The following is a 23465-nucleotide window of genomic DNA, read 5'->3' on the forward strand; positions in this document are numbered from 1 at the left end:
TCTAGGCTTTTTATGTGATCTAATGGGGCTTGCTGTTTCACTCTCTCTTACATATCTTTGCAGTTCAGAATTGTAGATCATTTTAATGTTTGTTCCCTCATTTGAGGGGCTGGTGCATGCACAGATGCAATGTGGCTAGAAATATTCAAGGACCAAAGTCCTGCTTATTGAAAACACAAATTGCAGCTATGACAGTATTTCTGTCCCAACTTGCTGTCCCACCACTGGGCTCCAGCCCTGACCATCCCAAAAATGTTTGGGATTCGAACTGGACTGGACATGTCGTGTGGATAATGGGAACATGCAGGGCAAGGAACTCCAGAAATGGAAGGAAAATAGCACCCTAGTAAGGGAAAGCAGGGAGAGGGCAAATGTTTCACTATCAGGATGCTACAGTACTCTTGCCTGGACTTTGCCTTAGGAATCGGATGCCGGGGAGGACTAATATGCTAGTGCATGCAAAGTGCTTTGGAATTGCAGTATACGAGTTGTTCCTGGCCAACGTTTGCTCATTAAGATAAACCTTCCTCTCCTTCCCCTCCCAGCTGTATTTTGTTCCCCTTTGCAGAGTGTATGAAGGAGGTTTCCAGCAAGTGTGCATGTGTGTGCATGCGTTTCCTGTGTGTCATGTGAACCGCAGCAGAGGTTCTTTTGTGGGATTATCAGGCAGGTTGTGTATCAGGTGTCCTCAAATAAACAGGGGACTCCAGATGCCTAGCCGCAGAAGAGTAGCGCTCTGCAATAAGCCTCTTCCAGTGCAACTGGTACCTGTTCTGTGTCACCTGACCTCCTCGGGGGTCTGCGAGCTGTGGTGCGCTTGGGGGAAGGCAAGCGGAGCAGCACGCTGTGGTACTTGCATCGCCCGCCCTCCTTGGAGCACCCTGCGAGCCCCTGGTTGACGTAGGTGTGCGATACGTCTGGCCGGGCGGCATTGCCCGCGTGGTGCTGGCGGGAGTGGGGGCAGCCTGTCTGTACTGGCACCCACCCTAGACTGACCACACGTGCGGGTGGCCTGCCGACGCGCCGCTGGCCACAGCCGCTGCACGGTCTGCGCTGGTGCCGCAGCGGTGCGGGCTTAGCGAGGGGTGCTTCTCTGTTCTGGCCTGTGCTCTGAGGGAAGGGCCGTGCCTAAGGCTGGAGGGGGCCCTTCGGGCACCCCCGCCTCCCCGGGCCTGCGGCAGCGCTGGGCAGGTACCGGGCTCCGGGGCGGGGAGGCGGCGCAGGTGCCGCGGCTGGCTCGGGAAAACCTCCCGCTCCCCTCTGCCTGCCCCAGCCCTCGCTCGCTCGCTCCCTCCCTCCAACAGGAAGGCAATTAAACAGCAATCCACCCCCTCCCGTAGTTGCACAATTTCCTCCGCTGCCAAACTCCCTCGGCGGCGGAGGCGGGTCCCGCCAGGAGCCTGCTCTGCCGCGTGAGAGCCCGGGGCCGGGAGCCGCGGGCCGGCCGCGCTCCCCCGCCTCCCCGGCGCCCGACAGCTCGCCCGCCGGCACGGCCGGGGGCTGCGGGGGCCGCCGGCGGCAGCGGCCCGGGGGGTTCCGCAGCCGGCAGCAGCCTTGGCGCCCGGGGGGCTGCGGGGGCCGGGAGCAGCCCGCGGAGCTGCGGGGGGTGCCGCAGCCGGCAGCAGCCTTGGCGCCCGGGGGGCTGCGGGGGCCGGGAGCAGCCCGCGGAGCTGCGGGGGGTGCCGCAGCCGGCAGCAGCCTTGGCGCCCGGGGGGCTGCGGGGGCCGGGAGCAGCCCGCGGAGCTGCGGGGGGTGCCGCAGCCGGCAGCAGCCTTGGCGCCCGGGGGGCTGCGGGGGCTGCTGCAGCCGGCGGCGGCCCTGGCGCCCGGGGGGCCGCGGGGGCCGGGAGCAGCCCTGGCACCCGGGGGGCTGCGGGGGCTGCTGCGGCCAGCGGCGGCCCCGGCGCCCGGGGGGCCGCGGCTGCCGGTAGCAGCCCTGGCACCCGGGGGGCTGCGGGGGGTGCTGCGGCCGGCGGCGGCCCGGGGGCCGGGGGGGGCCGGGAGCAGCCCCGCTGCGGCGGGGAGCCGGGGCAGCCCCGGGGGCGGCGGGGGCGTGCGCCGGTGCGGGGCTGCGCGGCGGCGCAGGCGGGCGGCGGGGCCTGCGCGCGGCCGCGGCTCATCCCTTCCCTCTCCGCAGATCTCCTCCGGGCGCGGCAGGAGGCGGCGGCGGCGGCGCGCAACCCCGGCGCGATGGAAGCGCACATCCCCTCGGCCAGCAACTCTTCGAGCCAGCGGAGGAAGCAGGGCCTTCCCCAGCACAGGGACACCCACTTCCCCGAGAGGTACCGCGGGGGCGGGGAGGGCTGGCCGCCTCGCACCCCCGCCCCGGGGCGGGGTTTGCTCCGGCCGCGGCGGCGCGGCATGGCACGGCACGGCACGGCACGGCGGGGGCCGGGGGTGGGGGGGGGGCCCCGCCGCTGGTGGGGGTCGATGCGTGCGCGCCTGCCCCCCGCGGGGGCCGCTGGCGGGGGGGTGGGAGCTGGGGACTCCCTGGAGGTGCACAGATTTGCCCCGGCAATGCCTTAAAGCCTCCCCAGACACTGGCACTCTTGCGCCTTAGGCGGGTGCAGAAGCGTGCACCTGCCCCGTGCTGGGACACGCGCACGACGGGGCCCGCCTGGGCTTGCGCCCGTGTGTGTCGCAGGTCCAGGTCCGCAACCGCCTGGGCGGTGGGAGCTCCGTTCTGCCTTGGATCTCTAGAGGGGGTGCTAGGCTGTAACCCACCTTTTGGTACCGAGCAAAGCAAGCCGTTTAAGTCAGCGTTTTATAGCTTCTCCAGGTGAAAACAAGAGCGAACAAACGCAAGGAGCAGAGCAAGGAGTTTTCCTATAGAGAAAGAGGGAGGTGAGGCTTCCCCTCGCCACTGACAGGAGTGGTGGTGGAAAGCTAACTTTACTGCCTCCCAGGAAATTCTTGCTCATTTGTCTTGCTTTGTGCTCTAAGCCATTCCCTCTGCAATCAAGAACTTTGCAGGGAAAATAAATTAAAGCTGCATAAATTTCTGGCACATATAAGCAGAGGATAAAAGAAGTGGAAAAGTGTCTGGCTGTTAGAGGATGTAAAGCCTTTGGGTATCACGGGACAAGTCGTGGAAGGCTCCAGTATCTAGACTTTTCTGGCTTTTGTCTCGGGGTTCATGGCAGGCTGGAATGCTAATTCTACAGCACCTATAAGTACATGTTGGATTTGGAGCTTTTTTCCTCCATTTCATAGCCCCGGAGATCCATTTGTTTTTCACTCTTTCTGATCAGTAGGTGTGCAGTGGGTAGGGGCTGGGCAATCCTGGTAAACCTTTTTCCTACAGGACGTACTTTGGCTAACCCACCTAATAAAATCCAATGCAGCCCGTGTGGGTTGTAGGCAAACCTGTCAGGAACGCAGAGATAGATGAGTTTCAGTGTAGCCAGTCGTCAGGAAAATTTCTCCAGCTATGTGTGGCCTGGAGAAGTGCCAGGCCGGCCGGAGGCTTGGCTGCGAAAGCATGTACGGAAGGGTGGAGGTTGCTTAGGAGGAGGTGCTGCACACAGGAGGGGAAAACTGAAAATGAATGAGTTATGTTTCATATCCAGAGGTATGTGCCACTCACTGCCGGGTAGGTGTTCTAGTTAGTGAACCTAGGCTAGGCCAGGAAGTGTTAAACCTTTTGGGAAGAGGGTGTCATCTAGCAGTCTGAGCAAGGATTGGATTTAGGGCTTCTGTTCCTCCCCCGTTGTGGGATGGGGAGAGAAGTTTCCAGCTAGCTCCGGGGACAGTGACTGAAGGTCGGTACTTAAGGCTGGAAGAGGCTCCTTGTAAGGGTCTGGCTATCTGCATATGAGCAAGACCAGCCCTTGATGCTGGTGGTGGGAACAGAACAGAGAAGCTGTATTCTTGCCTGTACTCTGTGGTCTTATTTCTGTCCGACAGCCTGCAGAGAGTGAAACAAGGCTTATAGCATGTTTTCAGCCCTGGTTTTGTTCCCCCACTGGACCGCACATACAGGAGCTGCCCTAAATGCCTGGGTAGAGTAATCTCCAAGGAGCTCTGAGACCAACTCTGTGAAAGATTGCTGTGGTGGACTTGGCTGGGCACCTTGTGTGCTTCCTTCTTCCTCCGTGTCAAGACATGGTGGAACAAACTGCTTTTCTGCAGCCATCTGCTACCTGAAGAGGGGGTGAGAAGGCTGCTTCCCTGCGTGGCCTACCTCCCTGGCCAGGCTCTCAAGTACGGTAATCCTCAGTTAGCTGAGCTGAGGAGTCCTGCTGGGAAGCAGGAAGCTACAACCCTGCCCCGTGGTCATGACTTACCAAGCCTGCTTGACGTTAGTTAGCATGATCGTTATTTCTCCCCAGAGATCTACAGCCACCTGAATGTCACTAAGGGTCAGCGTGTTATCACTCTGCTCTTGCTCATAAAGGCCTGGCTGGAGCTGTCACAAGCAACTATTTCTTGCTGTTTTGCTAGAGTACTGCGAAGGTATGAGATGCTATGGCCACATGTTGCAAAGCAGTAAAGCACTCTTTGGGTTAATTTCTCCATTTCGTTCTCCCTATTGCAGTTAGCCTTGGGTTTTGTATTTGGCTGCCATAGTCTTTGTCAACAAGGTAAATCAAAGCAGCCTTTGTGCATGTTTATTATGAAGATGTGGAAATTTAAAAGGTTTAGGTAGGCACTGACAGAAGAGGAGGAAATGAAGAAAGCTGGCTCATATAAGTAGGTAAACTGTAGGTAGATTTATGGCATCTGCTTTCCTGGGAGCAGAGGTAATAATGCATGATTGCAGGGGGATGTGAGCTGTTTGGCATGGTGTTAAAATTCCATTTCAGCTTCCTATCGGGAGCTCTGTGGGGACCAGGTCTGCTCTCAAGTGCTGCAGCTTCATGGGCAAGAGTAATTAGCCACTCCATTTTCCAGCCATTACGTCTAGCAAAGCAAGGGGGAAAAACCCACACTGGTGACCCATTTTTTTTTTTTTTTGCCAGGGTGATGCTGCTTCCTAGCAGAGACAGGAATGTGGAGACCTTGCCTGCTGGTTGGAACTGTATATACAATTTTTCAGCTTCTTGAAGCAAAGCGGGTGGGAGATGTTTGAACACTTGGGACGCAGGCGTGTCCATACTTTTGCTGACTAGCTAGCATCTCTCTTTGCTTGTCAAAAATAGGCCAGTGGGTTTAATGACATTAGTGCAAGGCTGGCTCTGAAGGGAGTGGTATGCACGTGTGTGTGCGCACACAGGCACACTAAATGTGCTTTCTCAGCACCCGGGTCCCCAGGCTCTTTTCTCAGAGTAGTAGTCCCTTCACCTTCCTGCCCCAGCTTCCTCGTCTGTCAGACGGAGTTAATAAAACTGATACGCCTCACAAAAGGTGTTTCTGGCCAGAGGTAGACTGAAGCTACTGGCTTGAGAATCCCTTTGGTTTCATGGTTTGGTTTCCTAGATCCTTCTCTAGATTGGTTCAGACTCGGATTAGAGAGTGCCAGGACCCAGTGGTTCGTTGGAAAAGACTGTTGAGTCCAGTGTTTTAGAAAGACTTGGAGGAGGAAAGAGTGCAGGCGTATCGCTGTAACAACTCCAGCGTGGAGCACTTCCCATCCCCAGGCTGCTCTGTGTCGCGTAAAGCAGCGGGCGGCCGAGCCCTGCGGAGGTGCAGCGCCGTTGGATCCTACTCTCTGCACTCCGAGTTGGCAAGTGCTTGTGTTTTCCGGGGTCATGTGGCCAGGTGTGGTCTTACCCAAGGTAGCTCTGTTTGTGCTGTAGATCTTGAATTGAACAGGCCCTGCTTCTCGCCAAAGCAGGCCTGGTGTGTGTGGAGCCCAGGGAAGACGAGCATTCACCTCCCTTTAGGGAAAAACGTTTATACTCTGAAAATGGAAGGCATTGCACGTGTTCTGTCTCTAGTCGTGGTCTCTCTGCCTCGCTCGCCTACCCTAGCCTCACGTCCCCTTCTGTGCTCTAAATGCTGCACCCATCTCTCTCTGTTTTTTGTACTGGGTTGCTCCCCAGATCCCAGCTACGTGAATGTCATGCAGCACAGCAGTCAAAGAGCTTGATTTGATTTGACTAATTTGGTTTTAACTCCGATTTGGATTCTGAGGGAGAGATTTCCCCTGGCATAAACCAGGCCCTCTGTGGGTCCAGGCCTCGTCACTGTCCCAGAAGGGCAGTGCACCTACTTACTGTCTCTTTGTGCCTGGAAATCCCAAACACCATTTTTAGAAAGCCCTTTCATTTTATTTGGTTTCCCTTCCTGGCACAAACAGTGTCTGTGGATGGCGAAGCTGTGTGCTGCTTGCCTATTACCTCAGGTTGAAAGTGTCTCTTCCTATCAAATGCAAAGCAGAAGAAAAGAGGGCTCTCATGCATTCCTTTTTTTCCCTTCCTTCATCCGTTCTAAATTTATTTCCATGCCTTGCCGGTTTCAATCTTCATTTCCTGACCCTCTCGCACACCCGCAGTCGCAGCCTCTGCTCAGAGCCTACCTTTGGAGCTTGGAGCGTGCTGGGAGAGCACTGCTCTGGGCTCGGGAGGATATGATGGGGTTAAAGTGAGAGGCTTGATTTTAACAGTATAATATGTAACCCCATAATGACTTTAAATATTGATTATTTGAAGGCCATTAGCGCTTATTGTTAAAGAAAAGTCAATACTTTTTAAGCCTTGTGAACCATTTGTCTCCTGTTAAAGGACATATCAAATTTAGCAGCATGCAGTGCAAATCCCCTAATACCCTGCTCGCAAGCCTCCAGCTGGCATATTAAAAAAAAAAGAAATGGAGAAGGAAAGGAAGATGCAGTAACATTCACAGAAAGGCTCTCTGCAAGGCAGGGACAGGGCTTATCAGTTGTAATTGCCAAGGGATAGATTTGTTCTCAAAGTATGGGGCTGTATTTCAGCCCTTACTCTGGAAGGTGGAAGAGGAGGAGGAAGGTACATTAAAAGGAAGGTGAAGGTTGATATCTACCTGAGAAAGTGCTCAAGGATTTGTGTTGTGATGCCCATCTGTCTAAAAGCATAGTAGACTCTGTTACGGTCTCTGGGGCTTTTTGCCCCAGGGTTGCCAGTTAATTTCCAAGCTTGCTTGGAAGCGATTGGCAGTGTCTGTGGCAGGTGAGGGTTTCCCAGCTCCGTGTCAGGGCTCGATCCGGTCGCGCTCCCTCCCTCCTGTGCCGGATTTCCGTGCCCAGGATGCAGGCGGGTGGGCTGGAAGGGAGCAGTGGCAGGCTCTACCAAGTTCCTTGCCTGGCCAGCCGGGAGAGTGGGTCCGTGGGGCGGCAGATAGCGCCCGCTCTTCCCGAATACGCAGGCAGTGTGCATCAGTGCTCCTCGGGGGCTGAGCAGGACGGGCCGGGGAGTATCGGTCTGGCTGCAGGGGGAAGAGTCCCTTGTCCCCCAGATGCCACTACGGGGGGGTTGATGAGCACAGCTGCTTTCTTTCTAGGTCACCTGCTGCTGGGGGCTGATGCTGAGCACTAGGGGCAGGAGAGCAGCAGTGATTTCTTCGTGTTTGGCCATAAGCATCTTTCCTGCTCTGGCTCCAAGCTGCAGACTCCACAGGTCTTAACGGTGCCAGTTGTGGGACCTGCAGCTCGTCCCAACTCTCTGGCCTCGCTCAGCAGCTTTGTCCTGCGTGCATTTGTGGTGGAGAGCTCCAGCATTGCTGAGGGGACAGCTCTGGGGTCTCTGTATAGTCTGGTTTGCAACTTGCCTTGCCGCTGTGTTAGGCTGGCATGATGACAGCATGTATAAATGTATCTCCCTGAGTTTTCCAAACCTTTGGACTTATCCTCAGCACAGGTTGCATGATTAACCTACTATGCCTGCCATGTGTGTCAGTGTGATCAGCGATTGCCTTCTCCCACCTTCACCCCTTCCCAAACTGGGGCATCACTCACTTGCCAGTCCAAGGTGTGAGCTGATCCTGGCTTTGACAGGCAAGGAGGTTGGTTCAGTTGCACAGCTGTGATGAGAAGACGGAGGGAATGAACTGCAGGGTCTCGAGGAGATGTGAGTTCTTTAGGAATAAAAGTTAGACCCCATAGTGCAGCATTAAAGCATAAAAATAGGCTCTGATTAACACTATGCTGCCACCAAAGTGATAACTTTTTATTTTTCTAGTTCCCAGTTCTGATCTTCATCGAACTGTATGCTTCCTGAGCACAGGTTTTCTCTTCTTGGTGAAAAGCAAGACGTTTCCTTTGTTTTTAGTATCTCCTTCTGAGCTCTCCATGTGCAGCCTGCACCTGGGGGCTTCTGTGCATCGTTTTTCTCTTACCGAATCCCCTTTTCTGCATTTCTAAAAGGCAGGGGGGACATGGTCGCTGCTTGCCTGGCTGTGCAATGGTTAAAAGCGACTTGATTTCCTAAATTGCTTCTTATAAAACGAACAGCACGTCTGCCAGGCTCGTCTCCCCATGATTACAGCTAATTACGATCGAACGGACACCTCCTAGCCCCCGTCATGCCGCTTTAATTGTCCGTTATTCATCTGCAGGCTGTCCAGGGTGGCAAAGCACTTGGCAGCCCAGCGACCGAGGCCTCGGCTAATTGTGAGGCCTCGGGGATTAGGGCAGGTGATTACACACTTCATGGTGTAATTACATAAGCATCGCTTGGCTGCTGCCCCGGCTCCGAGCCGAAGGTCACGCGCTGCGTTACCTGAGATTAATTGGAGCTGCCACTGAAGTGCGAGGTGCTGGCGGAGCGGTTATACGATTAGCATTAACATTTCAACAGCGACGGATCGATCTGTGGCTCTCCTCCAGACACAGCGAGCTGTGCAATTAGTTTAGAGGAGAGCTAGGGGAGGAAGGAGGTGAAAAGGAGAGATGGAGACAGTCGGAGGAAGGGGAGAAGGAGAGCGGAGACAGACAGGAAGGGGGAGGCCGAGACGGGCAGGTGGCAGGGGCAGGGAGAAGGAGGAATTTCAGCCCGTTTTGTGTTGTGGATCAATGTTTTGCAGCGTTTCGTAGTGGCTGTTGCACAGAATGAAGATAAAATTTTTCCAGGAAGGTCTAGGGAAAGGGCAGGGATGCTTTCCTTGCAATGATTGTTGAAAACCTGGTGTTGCATGGAGCTCTTTTCCCACCTGTGTCCTGAAATGGTTCTTGTCTGGCTCTTCATGAACCACGGTGGTAATCCATCCCCAGCTGTGTGGGATGGGAGCGTGGACATCGGGATTCTCCCGTTATCCCACACCCACGCACCCTAGACTGATAGAAGGAGCGTGGTTGTACGTCTAGCCTGTATCTCGCAAAGTCACAGGCACCTTCTTGCTCCTCCCTCTTTCTTGCCCTCAAGTCTCTCCTGAAGCAGATTTTATAGGGCGACATTGTAAAATGAAAATAAACGGCACAGCACTTGGCTTTGCCTCTAGATGCCCTGGTGAAGGTAATAATGTTGTAAGTGGCTATCAAAAGGAATTAAGAGACATGCAGCCGGAAAGCAGAGATTTGCTTGCAGACTCCCAGGGCAGATTTGACTAATGGAAGAGACCTTGGCTCCTCTTCCCTTCCTGCATTTTCTTTTCTTTTTTTCCCCCCTTTTTTTTTTCCTGCAAGTAAGCTCAACCTGCTTTGCTTCTGGGCGTTGTCCTCTTGTCCACGCCTCGAACCTGCCTCCTGCAGCTTACCTGCCACCTTACATCCGTGGTGCCTGTTCTGGTCAGCATCACTAAGTCCAACTGTGGCCCCATGGTGCTTCCTGCTCTGCTTCATCTCCCTCCTCTGTGTCCCTCTATGCGTCACAGACCACTTTTCTTTCCGGAATTGAAGATCACCCTTTGCTCCTGCCAGGACAGTGGTTTTTGCAAGACCTGCCAGCGATGCCTTCGAATCTACACGGCCTGCCTCTCCAGCTCTCAGAATACAACATGCCTTCTCTGTTGGAAGATAGCTGAGAGAAGAACTCAGGCTTTTGGAGGGGAAAGGCAAACACAAGGATCATCAGTGTTGCCTTTGCTAGCCCTCAGTAGCCAAAGCCCCTTCGAACTGCCTAGGTGAAAGGCCCCAGAAACAAATATATCGGGAGGGTGGGAGGTAGGTGGGATCTTCAGAGTCCTGGCTGTCTTCTTCCCCTTCTGGCTCTGCGTCTTTTCTTTTTTTCTCTCCTTTTCCAAGTCTGGCGAATGGACGAACAGGCATCTTTTCATATCAGAGCAGCCTCCCGTATCAAACGCAGGTCGTCTGTAGAAAGGATGTTCTTGCTGAGCCAGGGCTTTCTGATCCTGTTAATGGAGCCTTCAGATTTTCAACATTGATTTCCTTTTCTGATTTCTACAGGGAGATATCTCACCCACCGCCCCTGCTTTCGCCTCAGAACGCGCCTCATATTGCTCTGGGGCCGCACTTGAGACCTCCTTTCCTTGGGGTGCCTTCAGCTCTGTGCCAGACGCCAGGTGAGTGTGTAAGGAGATGTGCTCACAACCAGCCGGGGGGAGTGGGCAGAGAGAAGGTGCTGTCGATGACAAACTTTCCTGTAGCCGGCCAGCCCAGCTACAGGTTTTCTGTTTCCCCGTCGCTGCTGTTTTGGCTCTGCTGTGTTTTACAGTGGCTGGAGCAGGTTGCCTTGGCTGCCCTTTCTCTTTTGCTCCCCAGCAGCCTCCCTGGGTGAATGTTTCAGTGACAGGCTGCGCTGCCTTGGGAGTGGGAGGAACAGATGTGCTCCAGAACAAAAATGGAGCTCACAGTTGCCCTTTCCTGCTCAGTTAGTCCCCCGGAGAGCTGTCCTTGAGTTAGCAGGTAGTGCATGCTGGCATGAATAACCTCGTGTTATTACTCTGTCCATCCCCAGGTTATGGGTTCCTACAGCCGGCACAAGCGGAGATGTTTGCACGGCAGCAGGAGATGCTACGAAAGCAAAACCTGGCAAGGTAAAGAATGTGGGAGCCTTTCCTGCCTCTAAGCCTGCCTCGGTTTGGGTTGGATTTTCCTTCCATTTTCCAGGAGCAGAGTATTGTGGGATGCTGTGTTGGATGAGCTACACACAAGGGACAGAGCAGTGTCCAAGAGTGGAAAAGGCATAAGGATGTGGAGACCATACCTTGTTCCTGCAAGCTGTTTCAGCATGGGTGGTGGTTGGTTAGTTACTCCTAGAGCCTCCCCAGTGATGTTCCCTCCCTGTCTCTCGCACCTAGATTGGAGATGTCGGCTGAGATCATCCGCCAGAAGGAGCTGGAGAACCTGCACAGGCAAAGGCTGCTGGCCAGCGACCCGCTGAGCCTGCACCCGGGCTTGCCGCCGGACCACCCAGCCCTGCGCAACGTGCACGACATCCCCGAGGGCCACGCGCTGCGGGAGGAGCTCTCCCGGAGGAACGCCATGCTGGTGCTGCGGCACAACAACACGCCCCTGCTCTCCCTCAACGCCGGCGTCCCCAGCAGCGCCACGCCGCCCAAGGAGCAGCCTCGGCGGGGCAGCCGGAAATCCGCGCACCACCGGGCCGAGCCGCAGGGGCTGAGCGAGGCCAAGGAGCTGGCGGAGCCCCGGGCGCGGGACGGGGCTCCGGACTGTAACGACGAGGAGATGAAGGACTCTGAGAGCGACGCGGACGTGAGTGACGAGAAACCGGAGAGCCTGAAGGCTGAGAGCAGCAGCTCGGCCGCTGAGCTTAAGGAGTGCAAAGAGACAGGCAAAGTCTGCGAGGGGGCCAAGGAGCTGGGTGAAGTGGCTGCTGGCCAAAATGCCCCCTGCAGCTCCTCAAGCGCCGAGTCCCCCAGCCACTTGCTTGGTCCAGGCATCAACAAAAATGAGGTGAAATACCTCCCGCCAGCCTCCATCCCGCCACCTCAGCCGCTGCCCTTCGGATTCCCGTATACGATGAGCCCGTACTTCCATGCAGGTGGGTACGTGGGGGGCCACCGCTGAGTTACTGGCTGGAGCAGCGGCGCGTTTTGCAGTGTGCTGAAAGTGGGACTCTTCCCACCTGCTGGTGCGTGGTGCTGTTGTAGGTTGCCTTTTTCTGGGGGGACGAACATCTCCTTTTAATTAGCATAAAGGAGGTCTGCATTTGAAATGAAGAGAGTCAAGAGCCGTAAAGAATGCCAAGCACGTGAGAAGGGGGAGACTAACGTCATGGATTAAGGGATCTTAGAATTTCTTGGACCTTCTCTGGATGCTGTGTCTCAAGAGAGATACCTGTAGACTATAGAGGGGTTCAAAGAGAGGCAGCAAAAATTCAGTGGCTGCAAGGGGCTGCCCCACAAAGTGAAGAGCCAGAAACGTTATATCTGGAAGAGTGACTTGAAAAGCTGTCCTGTCTGTTGGGCTGTGCTCATGTGATCTCCAAGCAGTGAATGGACCTGAATGGACCAGAGGGAAACACCCTGACAGGGCAGGGCAGAAGAGTTTCCTGGAGCAGCCTGGGTCTGCCCTGCGCGGGCAGAGGCCGTGCGCTTGCGGTGCAGCTGAGGCTGTTCCCTGAGGAGCAGTGCCGGTGGCATGGGGATGTGCGGGGCAGGAGGGTGGCCACCTGCTTACTGCATGCTCTCCTCTCCGCCTGTAAATTGCCATGGCTTGAGGTTTGGGGGGAAGGAAAGGAAGAACTAGAGCTGCAGTATTTTCCTCCCAGCCCGGTGGCACACCCGGGCGTTTCCCGGGGTAGCACGTGGGACGGCACCTTTGGGAGCGGGTGCCGGAGCTCCCCAGCGGCGCATCGCGCGTCTCGGCTGCCCTGTGCTCCTGTCGCTGCTGCGTCTCTCTCCCTTGTCTGTCGGGAAGGCTGGAGGCAGTGGTAGCTGGAGGCTTTGGCGCGGACGCGCCGGGGGCAGAGGCTGCGTGCCCTGCAAGAAGCCTCAGCGCGGACGTGGCACGGCCCTGGTGCTGTCTGGGCTCGGCAGAGCGAGGTGGGCCGCTTCCGCTGCCTGCGGTGCGCTTTGCACGCTGCACGGGTGCTAGGAGCTGGGCTGGTGCCTGCTGCGTGGAGCTGGCGGGCGGGGAGGTCGTTGCCAGCGGCCTGCGGTCGCCAGCAGTGCCGTCGCCCGGGTTCGGAGACGGGCACTGAAGACGGGCCCGGCGGGGGCCGGGTGGGAGCGGTGAGCACCGGGAGCGCCACGTGGGGTTTCGCACCCTGGGAGCTCGTCTGCCCGGGGTTCTCCTGCGGGCAGAGCAGGGTGGCAGCTCCCGCCCTAGCCAAGAGCCAGGACTGCCTAAGCTAATTACATAGCTGAGCAATTAGCGGGAGGTAGGACCTCCTACCAGGTGGAGGAGGGAGAAAGGGGGGGCATGGCGCGCGGGCCCCTGGAGCTGCCTCTTTGCGATGCAAAGAGCTGCCGTGGTTGCGAACACGGCTGCCCATCGCTCATTAGAGCTGCCTTCCAGCCGGGAGGGAGGAAGCGATTTTTCTGTGACAGGCAGGTGGCCAACGTGATAAATATTCCTGCTGCCGTGGGCTGCTGAGGCTTCCTCGCAGGAGTCTCTCTCTCCCAGCCATTAGAAAGGGAAGCGCGGGGCTCGGTGATGCTCGATCATCTTGTGTAAGGCGCTGCAGGGAGGCCTGGACTGTGGGTGGGTTTCCTCCCTCCCTCAGCAATGCGTGAGTTACTGTAATAGGCCATTTATTATTATCACTTCGAATTTATGTCACGGCGATGTCTCGAGGCCTCGGCAAAGATTAGGGCTGTGTTTCGCTGCCGGGTCCAGGGCGCTTCTGGTTTGCGGAGCCTGCCCCAGGGCTGTCGGTCTTTCTCCGAGGGTTCTTTGGCTTTCAGCTAGCTTCCCGTGTTGTGGTGACCGTTAATACTGCTGGTCTGTGGGACAGCACTAGGTTTGGGCCCCGTGGCGCTAGGTGCTGTACAGTTCTGCAGAAAAAGCTCTCGGCTGAGAGAGGGACGTGGGAAGGCAGGGCGTCTTGTCTTGTTCAGAGCAGCACGGCAGGTCGATAGCGGGGGGGAAGGGAGTTCAGCAGCTGAAATACCGAGGGCTGTATTGATCCAAATGCTGCAGGCGTCCTGGGATGTGCTGGGGTAATGCCTGTCAACCAGGAGTGTGTTGCTTTGGCCCTTGGGGAGTACAACCCGCCTGCAGACAGGCAGACAGAGCTGCATCCGCCTCTCGCCCGGTGCCGAAGCATTTCCTTGACTGTATTTTGTACAAGGGCTGCTCTTCTGTGCCGATGTGCTGCGCTGCAAGGTAACCGCCGGCACAAGGCGGGTGACGTGACAGGCCAGAAGGAAGAGACGGAGGGAGGAGAGGAGGGAAGTGACTGGCCGAAAGTGACCGCTGAGTTCCAGGCAGCCCCTCCGGGCTTCCTTGGGGGCAGAGCTGTTTGCTGTCCCAGTGGGTGGAATACCGACGAGCTGAGCCGATTCCCCGAGCGGCCTTCTGGGGAGCTGGCGGCTGCTCCGTGACCTCAGCCCGCCAAGGTTTCGGCAGCCTTGCTTCCCCTCCTCCTCCAGCCCTGTCCTTTGGAAAAGGCGAAGGATGGAGCGTGCGGGCGGCTGAAATCCTTCTATTGATCCGCAGCCTGGAGAGCTATTAACGCGCGCCTTGCAGCGCCGCGCCGTGACCTGCGCTCGCTGGCGCGCGGGAAGGGGGGAGCGCGTGCGTGGGGGGGGGGGGAAGGAAGAGGGGTTATAGCGTGCTGGCAAAACTGGCTAAACCCGTAGGTGGGCTGGTGTCCTAGTGGGTTTGCGTTGTGCTCTGGGCGCCCGGTAGGCACCTGAACTGTCTTACGTGATGCCAGGAGCAAGAACTTGCATGACTGCCTGCAGCAGAGAGAGCCCCGTTGCAGCACGTCTGCTTGAATCGCCGCAGACGTTTCCCTTCCTGCTGAGGCCGGGAGGGCTGCTCCTCCAGACCCGTGTAGTCTCTGGCTGCTCTTCTGAAGCAGCCAGATACCAGGAGGAGGGAGAAAAGTTATAAATGGATTGTGGTGTGGGTGGTGAGGGCTTTTACGTGGACACCTGTCTACAAGACGCTAGCCTGGGACGATGAATTCTTTTCAGTCCCTGCGTGCTGGGCCCCATCTGGTGAAATGCTCTGTAATCCATTACTGGTCCCCTGGACCGTCATTTATCATCGAGTGAGACAGAGGAGGCCTCGCAGGGAGTGGATGCTGCCCTTTATCCATCCTCGCGGTCCAGCAGGATCCAGTGACATGCCATTATTATAATAAAAGGTGCATTCCCTATAGCCACTTGGCATCTATTTGTTATCGTTCTTCAAACCGCCAGAGCAGCGGAGAGTGCAGCCCTGCGCAGAGACAGAGCAGAAGGTGTGATGTCGTTCTGAGGAGGGGACGGGGGAAGGGTAGGAGCCCTTCTTCTCTCGGGCTTCAGAATTAGAAAGGGCCAGCGACAGGACCCTGCGTGCTGAGGGCTGGGGCAGAGGAGCCGTCCGCGCTCGGCTGGGGTGTCCGCGTGCTGAGCCCTCCCTGGGGGCAGGCCTGCATTGCCTCTGGCAGCCCTCCGTGGCAGGGCTGCAGCGGGAGCAGGCAGGCAGGAGGGCCTGCTCCAACGCTGGGCTCCAGCATCCCGCTTCCGGGGCTGCTGGGTACGCAGAGCCGTGGCTGAGCCTCTGGAGCTGCTAATGCTGAGCTCCTCTGCAGTCACGCTGAGATTTTAGGCCTTTCTGCAAAGAACAGAAGTGTTTTGCCACTGATTTCAGTAGAAACAGGTTTCTACCCTTTAGCTTATAACTTCAGTGCTGCAGAAATTGCTAATAGGACAGAGCCCAAAGTACTGGTATTTACCTTCCCTCTCCCAAGACTGTTTCCACAAGTCAGTGCCTGTCTTTTCCTGGTGTAAATGGGAAGGGAAAACAAACTCTCTGATAAATATTTTGTTCATATTAAATTTCTGTGTGGGTGCATGGAAAATAATTCCTGTTTTCATAGAGTGGGCCTGTCTTGCGCTCGCTCTTGGAGAGAGCAGGCTTACCGTGCATGTGTCTGTGTGCATCCCTTCCTTTCTTCTGGGGGCATGAAAAGGCAAATGAAAAAGAAAACACAGAAAGAGAAAGACTTGTGTAGGAGAAACAGTTGCTAGCCCAGCTTTGCTGGCGATGTCAGTACTGCTGCAAATGATCCTGCGTTTGGTGTGTTTCCAGAACTGCAAGCGTGTGCGGAGGAGAAGGGACCGCAGGGAAGCCTTACACCTTTCCTCCCATCCATACGAGTCGTGAGTGCAGTAGATAGGACTAGATTTCTGTCCACAGTGGTAGGGACCTGCCGAGCATCTGTGACCAACGGTGCCTGACCAGCTTCTCTCTGTGCAGGCTGAGATAAAGCCTGAGGATATGTCTGGCTGGCTGGTGGCTGGAGAATTCATTCCCAAGCACTGCGTTGCTGCAATTCAATCCTTGGCTTGCTTTTGGAATAAGGAAGTACCTAATTTTAAAGCAGTTGGCTGTTACAGTCAGATCCCCTCAGAGACGCTTACTCTGGCTGCAGATGGAGGTGTCTCGCCTGAACATTGACTGTGCCTGGAATAATTGAGTTCAGTTTCACTTCCTCTGTTTACCAGGCTGCAGCCACTCTTCCAAAAAGGATTTACCTTCCCCCTTGCACTGTAAGAAAGAAAAGACCTCCCCAGAAGCCATTTCAATGTTTTGTGATTTTAGCATAAACAGCTGGGAATTTGTCTTATGGAATAGCAAATGCAGTAGGAGTAAATGGAGGCTTGTGCCCATCTGTCTGTCTGCCTGGTAGCTGGGGGTAAGGAGAGGAAGGAAAGTTCTTGCTGGCTCTTCAGTGATGTCCTCTGCCTCCTCCTGTCCTCTCATGCTGACAGTCACCCAGCACACAGGAGAGCCAGTCGTTTGCAGCTGTTGCCAGGGGCACAAAAATAGTTGAAGCTCATTCTAACTGGAAAAAAGAAGGGGTAGGAGGAGAGCAAGGAGCTGCCTGGCCTCTAGTAGGGCATGGGGTGGCAAGGCAGGGGGACGACAGGCTGCCTGGGGTCAGTGCATCGTGGCCAGACGGTCAGGTAGTGCTCTTCCAGAGAGCAGCAAGCAGTGGCTCCTGTCCAGCTTCATTCTGGAGAGGAGAGGGTCTTGTGCATGCCCTGAAGGAGGGATCGTGATAGCAACTGAGGGTACGAAAGGGGTGTGGAAGGTCTGGTCTTTGCCCACAGTGAGCACCCCGCGGGTCCCATGCTAATGAGGAGGAGCACTGGGGGGAGGGAGGCCTGGAAACGTGCGCCTGGGTCGGGGAGCCCAGCTCTCCACACCCGTTCAGTGGGCTTGAGAGCGCGATGGGCAGCGACGGCCGGTAGAGTTCGCAGGCCTTGGAGGGCTCCTGTCTCTCCCCACAGCTCCAGCCGGGCACTGGGGAGACCCTGGCGCTGGAATCTGGCATTCATCTGTCCGTACTTGGCCTCTGCATACGAGGAGAGATGTGAACTTGTCCTCGTTTGCTAGGGCCGTTTGTAAGCAACGACTGCTTGGCCCTGGCTTGGTAGGCGGCTGGTGGTCTTTGCATAATTGCTGCACGGGGAGATGCACGTTGACTCTGCAGGCTGCAGGGCTGCTCGAGGGCTGCTCGAAGCAGGCGTTGCTGTCTGCTTGCCTGAGAGCAGGGCCGTAGCTGGACGGGAAGTGATGGGGCAGCTTCGGGAACAGAGAGGAGGGTGAGGCTTGGGACAGGGCAGGAGGGGAAGGAGGAAGCTGGGAGCAGAAACAGAGTGGAAATGGTGACATAGTGTCTGACTACTTCTGGTGCAGACTGCTGCTGTTTTAAAAGCATCCTACTGGCATGATAACTTCCTCTGTAAATCCTCTTTTTCCTGTTACACTGGACTGTGTTGGTAGTTCAGCCAGCGAGCTAGCAGGTCCTCAGCTTGTGACTTCGCTCTTGGCTCTGCCTACGCCGCTCATCTTTGGGCTGTTGAGCATTGCTCCAGGGAAGCGGCTGTTCTTGGCTCTCTGGCTTACGCTGCCCACCATGATTTTGTTGCATGCCACCTTACCTCGTCCTTACGCGCGGAGGTGCTGTCCAACCAGCTGTGGACAGGAGCAAAGGAGTCGCAGAAAGGCGTTATATTCCTGGTGCTGATCAGGTGCCTCAGGGCAAAACCTCAAACCTACAGAACAGATGATTCTGTCGTGATAGACCTCTGAGAGAAATATTTATTCTGGTAAATTGTTGTTTCATGCTCTGAAACAAAACAGTTTATATCCCTCATAAACTCTTGTTTTACCTAGTGTAATCATGGATGTTCGCATCCCTGTAAATGTCATTCTGAGCTCTTAGTCTAAATGATATCATGTAGCAGTGAGTTCCAGGAGTTAATAATACATTTTTTCCTAAGTGGCACTTTCTGGAAAAACGGTCTCCTCAGTACCCATCTCTGTGTTCCCTTGCACACTACAGCAGCGAAGAGCTGGCTGGCTGACATTTCTCAGCATCGTTTCCTGTCCTCTGTGGCTCAGCTCCCGTTCTTCTCCCAGCCCAGTCCGATTCCCCCCCCGCTGCCAGGCACAAGAGACTCGAGGGAGCAAGGGGAGCCTCTCCCCGGCTTCTGGCACGGCCGCGCTTTTGCCGGCACCCCCGTCCCTGCTGACAGGGCTGGGGCCGGAACCGCTGTTGCGTTTCGGAGGGCGACGTGTCGGCTTGAGCTGAGCTGCGCTCTCCTCGGGGCGTTGCAGGGGCTGGCGGGGTCGTCCCGTCGCCCGCCGGACGCTTGGCCAGGAGGGCTGCCCGATTCCCGCGGCGTCGCGGAGGGCTGCGCACGCCGGGGCAGCGGGTCGGTTGGGGCAGGCTGATCCAAGGGGTGTTTGAGGCTGGGTGGACTGACAACGAACGTGAAGTTGTGCAGTGATTTGCACTCTGGCAAGACAGTGGGCCGCGAGGGAGAGGTGCCAGGCCCTGGTAGCGCTCGGAGCACGTAGCCGGGAGAAGGGCTGGGGGAACGAGACCCGCAGGGCGGTCGGAGTTTTCCGTTCTGCGGTGCGCGTGGGGAACCTCTCCGTCAGGGTTTTTTCTTTTCTCTCCCCTCCCCCCATCTCCTCTCTGCAGCTGAGGAACATTAAACACGTGAAATGCATTAGCTAGGATTTTTCCTTTCCCCAACCCCCCTTTTTAAGCTCGGGACCTCCAGGAGGAAGAGGCCTGTGAGTTGACCCTGCCCAGTGCTTTAACTGACAGGTCATTAAAGATGAATGTGTGGCTAGAGAAAAATATTCAGATTGCAGGCTAGCTGTTGTCCGTGTGGGATTTTAATGATTTATGTTTCTTTCTCCTCCCTCCCTTCCCACCCCCCTGCTCCATACAATCCAGGCACCATGGGAGGTCTGTTTTTGGATGGTGAGGAAAGCCCTGCGCTGGAAGACATCAGCAAATGGACAGTGGAGGACGTGTGTAGCTTTGTGTCCAACTTGTCTGGCTGCACCGAGTACACTCAGGTAAATCTCTTAACAGCCTTGAGAACATCGCGGGGAAAGGCGGGAGGAATCTCCTAACTGCAAGCGCCTCTTCTTTCCTTCCTGCCTGTGCCCGTCTTAGTCGTGCTGTGCGTGCCAGCGGAAGGTATTTTCCAGGTCCCTGCAGCACCTGTAGCTCTCTTGTTTCTAGTGGATTGTAGAACAGCCGCTTGACTGCCGGTGGGGTCCCCAGAGGGTGCGGTGGGCCTTGCAGAGGGTAGCAGCAGTGCAGGCGCGGGGCGGGAGAGGCTGGCACTTTGGGCAAGGCTAGAGTCCTGAGCTGCAAGGCTGGTCGTGGTTAGTGGGTCTCTGCCGCTTTCCAGCTTCCGATTTTTGAAGTCTGCCTGTGCCCCACCGTGGAGCTGAACTCAGTGGTGGCTTTGTGCGAGGGATGTGCTGCCAAGCGGTGCCCCGGAGCCGTGCGGGTGGCTCGCAGCGCCGGCCAGCCTGGCAGAGGAGCTGTGCTCTGTTGCTGTGCCTAGAGCGTGGCGGGGGCAGAGGGGCTTTGAGAGAGCCTGGCTTCACAAGCGTCGAGGTAACCTGCATGCTTTTGCTTTAGAATGAAGATGACTGTGATTTCTAAGCTCTTTGTAGTAGAATTGAGCATTTGTCATTACCAGAGGGTTTATAAGGTGGATTGAGAACTGGCTGAAAGGCAGAGCTCAGAGGATCGTCATCAGTGGCGTGGAGTCTAGTTGGAGGCCTGTGGCTAGTGGCGTCCCCCAGGGCTCAGTACTGCGTCCCATCCTGTTCAACTTCTTCATCAATAACCTGGAGGAGGAGGCAGAGTGCCTCCTCAGCAAGTTTGCTGATGGTACCAAGCTGGGAGGAGTGGCTGACACACCTGAGAGCTGTGCTGCCATTCAGAGAGACCTGGACAGGCTGGAGAGTTGGGCGGAGAGGAACCTCATGAGGTTCAACAAGGGCAAGTGCAGAGTCCTGCACCTAGGAAGGATTAACTCCATGCACCAGTACAAGCTGGGGGCTGACCTGCTGGAGAGCAGCTCTGCAGAGAAGGACCTGGGAGTGCTGGTGGGTGACAAGCTGACCGTGAGTCAGCAATGTGCCCTTGTGGCCGTGAAGGCCAATGGTCTCCTGGGGTGCATTGGGAAGAGTGTTGCCAGCAGGTCAAGGGAGGTGATCCTGCACCTCTACTCAGCCCTGGTGAAGCCTCATCTTGAGTGCTATGTCCAGTTCTGGGCTCCTCAGGACAAGAGAGACAGGGAGCTACTGGAGAGAGTCCAGCGTAGGGCTACGAAGATGATCAGAGGGCTGGAGCACCTGCCCTATGAGGAAAGGCTGCGAAAGCTGGGCCTGTTTAGCCTGGGGAGGAGAAGACTGAGGGGGGATCTGATCAATGTGGACAAGTACCTGAAGGGAGGGTGTCAAGGGGACGGGGACAAACTCTTTTCAGTTGCCCCATGTGACAGGACAAGAGGCAAAGGGCAGAAATTGAACCACAGGAAGTTTTGCCTGAACGTGAGGGGGAATTTCTTTCCTGTGAGAGTGATGGAGCACTGGACCAGGTTGCCCAGAGAGGTTGTGGAGTCTCCTTCTCTGGAGATCTTCAAGGCCTGCCTGGATGCAACCCTGCCTAACATGCTCTAGGTGACTCTGCTTAGTGGGGAGGTTGGACTAGATGATCTCCAGAGGTCCCTGCCAACCGTACTGATTCCATGATAAAGCCTGATCAGTGCGAAGTCATGAAGTTCAATACAAAAAACAGCCCTGTGTTTTTGGCTCCTGCATCTGCTGGAGTCCTAAATGTCCTATTGAGAGACTGCATCAACGGCAAAGGCACATGTTCCCGAGCTGTCTGGGATGGGCATGTAAAGAGGGTACAGTGTGCTGAGAAGGGAGGGAGTGAAAGTAGCAGAGAGAGAGGAGTAAAGGGCCAAAGCTGAGGGCAATCCAGCCTTTCATCGGAGAGGCTCCCTAGGCTGCGAACAGTCCTTTAAAGAGAAGGAGGGCAGGAGTTGAGCTTTGCAGGCATGCCACTTCAAGAGAGGAGCTTTCTTGACTGATTAACTAAGGAGTGCAAAGCTGTCCATTTGCATCCGGGCTGGATGAAAGCCGATTTCCAAAAACCTCCCTCCTCCCACTCTTGAGCCCTAGCTGTGTGTCCCTGTTTTAGTTGGTAGGCACAGTTCGGATGTGGTTCAAAGCATTAGGCAAGCATCCTCTCCCAAAACGTATGCCCCCAGCCACTTTGAGGAGAGTAAAGCTCAGAATCCCAGCTTCTCCTGGGACCAGCTGTTGGGAAAGCAGTGTGAATATCTGGCTCTAGGTAAGTGGCTCCTTTCAGGGTCTGCTGATTGTGGTAGTGCGCCGTGGGAAAAGGTGCATACGTTAACTGTTAAAAGATGTAAAATATCCCAGAGGGGATGGGAAGCTGGGAGCTGGATTTTGCTTTTCATTATGCAAACTTGGAATTGCCCCACACCTCCCCCTTCTCTCTCAGATGGAAGGATGATGTGTTTCAATCCAAAGTCTGTCCTCCTTTGCTCCCTAACCATGATGTTAATCCCACCAGGCCACCTGTAAAACTGGTGCTTCTCTGGAGCAAGCAGCTGTGCACGCATGCATGCGAGAGAGGCGCTATTGAGGAAGGTTTGTGCTTGCGACAAAGATGGGGCATGTTTAACACTCCCCAGGAGGGGTGACAGAAGCTGCGGTTGTGTTTAGGAGAGCAGAAGGGCTTGGACCATGGCGACTGGGTGCGTGCAGGTGTGTGAAAGAGAGGATTGGTTTCTGGTTGTGGAGGGAGGGAGGGACAGGAGAAGTGTTTAGAAAAAGATGATGGATGGATGCGTGTTTGCAAGAGGGAGAAGAAGCAGCTCTGTGCATCTGTCGAGAGAGGAGGGCTCAGGAGTTGCTGTTAAGGGGAAGGGCTCAGGAGTGTATGGCTGTGGACTGCAGTATGTACTGATGATTATTATTGGATAGGAATAAGAGAGTTCAAGCAAAAGGCTCTAAACCCAAAGGTGTACAGCTGCCCATATTCTGCTCTGTTACTCCCACCTAAACAACAGGCTGTTGCACTGGTGACATTGCAGTTTGTCCACATTCCCATGCTGAGGAATGAAGTTCAGGAAGTTGACTGGAAGCTTATGAATGTTGGGACTGGTAGGGAATGTGGAGAAATCTTCAACACAAACACCTTGCCAAAGGTTTAGCCATTTACATCTTCCATGCCAGCCCCTGGTGTACTGGGGTGGGGCGAAGAAATTAATAGCTTGCTGAAACAAAGGTTCAGCAGTCTTCTCAGTGCATTGCAAACAAAATGTTTTATGATAATAGGAGCTGTTGTAAACAGCCTCCTGCTGTGGCCTTGCATTAGGTAGGGGGTTCATGGCTTAAGGGATGAGGCATTTTTATGCACCATGGTTATACGCTTAACGGGGTTTTTTACTATGTGAAAATAGCAACATGCAAGGGAGACCCAGCTCTGTGGCTCTGAACTGCAGAGCTGTCTGTGTTCTCTTCTCCAAAACCACAGCTGCCGGGGAGGTCTGGCAGCGGCCTGCAGGATTCTTCTGCCAGGAAAACCCAGCAAGAGCTTGGTGGTATGCTGTGTATTTAGAAGCACGTTGCAGACCAAAAAAAAAAAAAAAAAAAAGAAATTTTCTATGATGAAAACAAAGCTGCCATTCCTGCATTCAGCCCCTGACAATATTGAACTCTGTCCCTGAAGCGGATCAAGACGCGTGGGACATACAAGGAGGATGCTTTTGCTCCCAAGGCTTTTTGTGGAGGGTTTTAGCAAAAGGAGGCTTTTGGCTGTCTGCCATATTGGCTTCATAGGAAGGAAAGAAATCAGTATATTAAGTTTTGCTAGGCCAAAGAGCAGAAACACACGCTGCAGTCACGAGCAGCTTTGCTGGTGGAGTCCAGCAATAAAAGAGGCTTGCAACGGCTCAGCTGCCTTACCTCTAACCGCCACTGCCACTCTCCAAAGGGATGGCTCTGGGCTAAGGTCTGCTGTTGAAAAAGAAGGCATTACAGTACATTGGAAGCTCTCCTTGCCTTACTGTTTAGTAAAAGCAATGCTATGAAAAAGCTGCTGCATGGAGAGACAGAACAGGATCAGGCCCCAAAGGCAGTTCAGGTGTCCAAGCATCCAGTGTGAGCCA

The 23465-nt window shown here is 55.4% G+C and overlaps 1 protein-coding gene across 4 annotated transcripts in view; it reads left to right on the forward strand.

Annotated features, from left to right (window-relative positions):
- SAMD11 (sterile alpha motif domain containing 11) overlaps positions 1–23465 on the forward strand; it is a 133198-nt gene that overhangs the window by 103732 nt on the left and 6001 nt on the right. For all 4 annotated transcript variants that reach the window (XM_062593748.1, XM_062593750.1, XM_062593749.1 and 1 more), the window contains 5 exons: positions 2137–2281; positions 10258–10373; positions 10769–10847; positions 11112–11815; positions 19190–19314. In XM_062593748.1, coding sequence (XP_062449732.1) covers positions 2137–2281; positions 10258–10373; positions 10769–10847; positions 11112–11815; positions 19190–19314 — 1169 coding nt within the window. The remainder of the gene's footprint in view (positions 1–2136; positions 2282–10257; positions 10374–10768; positions 10848–11111; positions 11816–19189; positions 19315–23465) is intronic.

The sequence above is a fragment of the Rhea pennata genome, chromosome 22 (genome assembly GCF_028389875.1).
Source record: "Rhea pennata isolate bPtePen1 chromosome 22, bPtePen1.pri, whole genome shotgun sequence".
Lineage (NCBI taxonomy): Eukaryota > Metazoa > Chordata > Aves > Rheiformes > Rheidae > Rhea > Rhea pennata.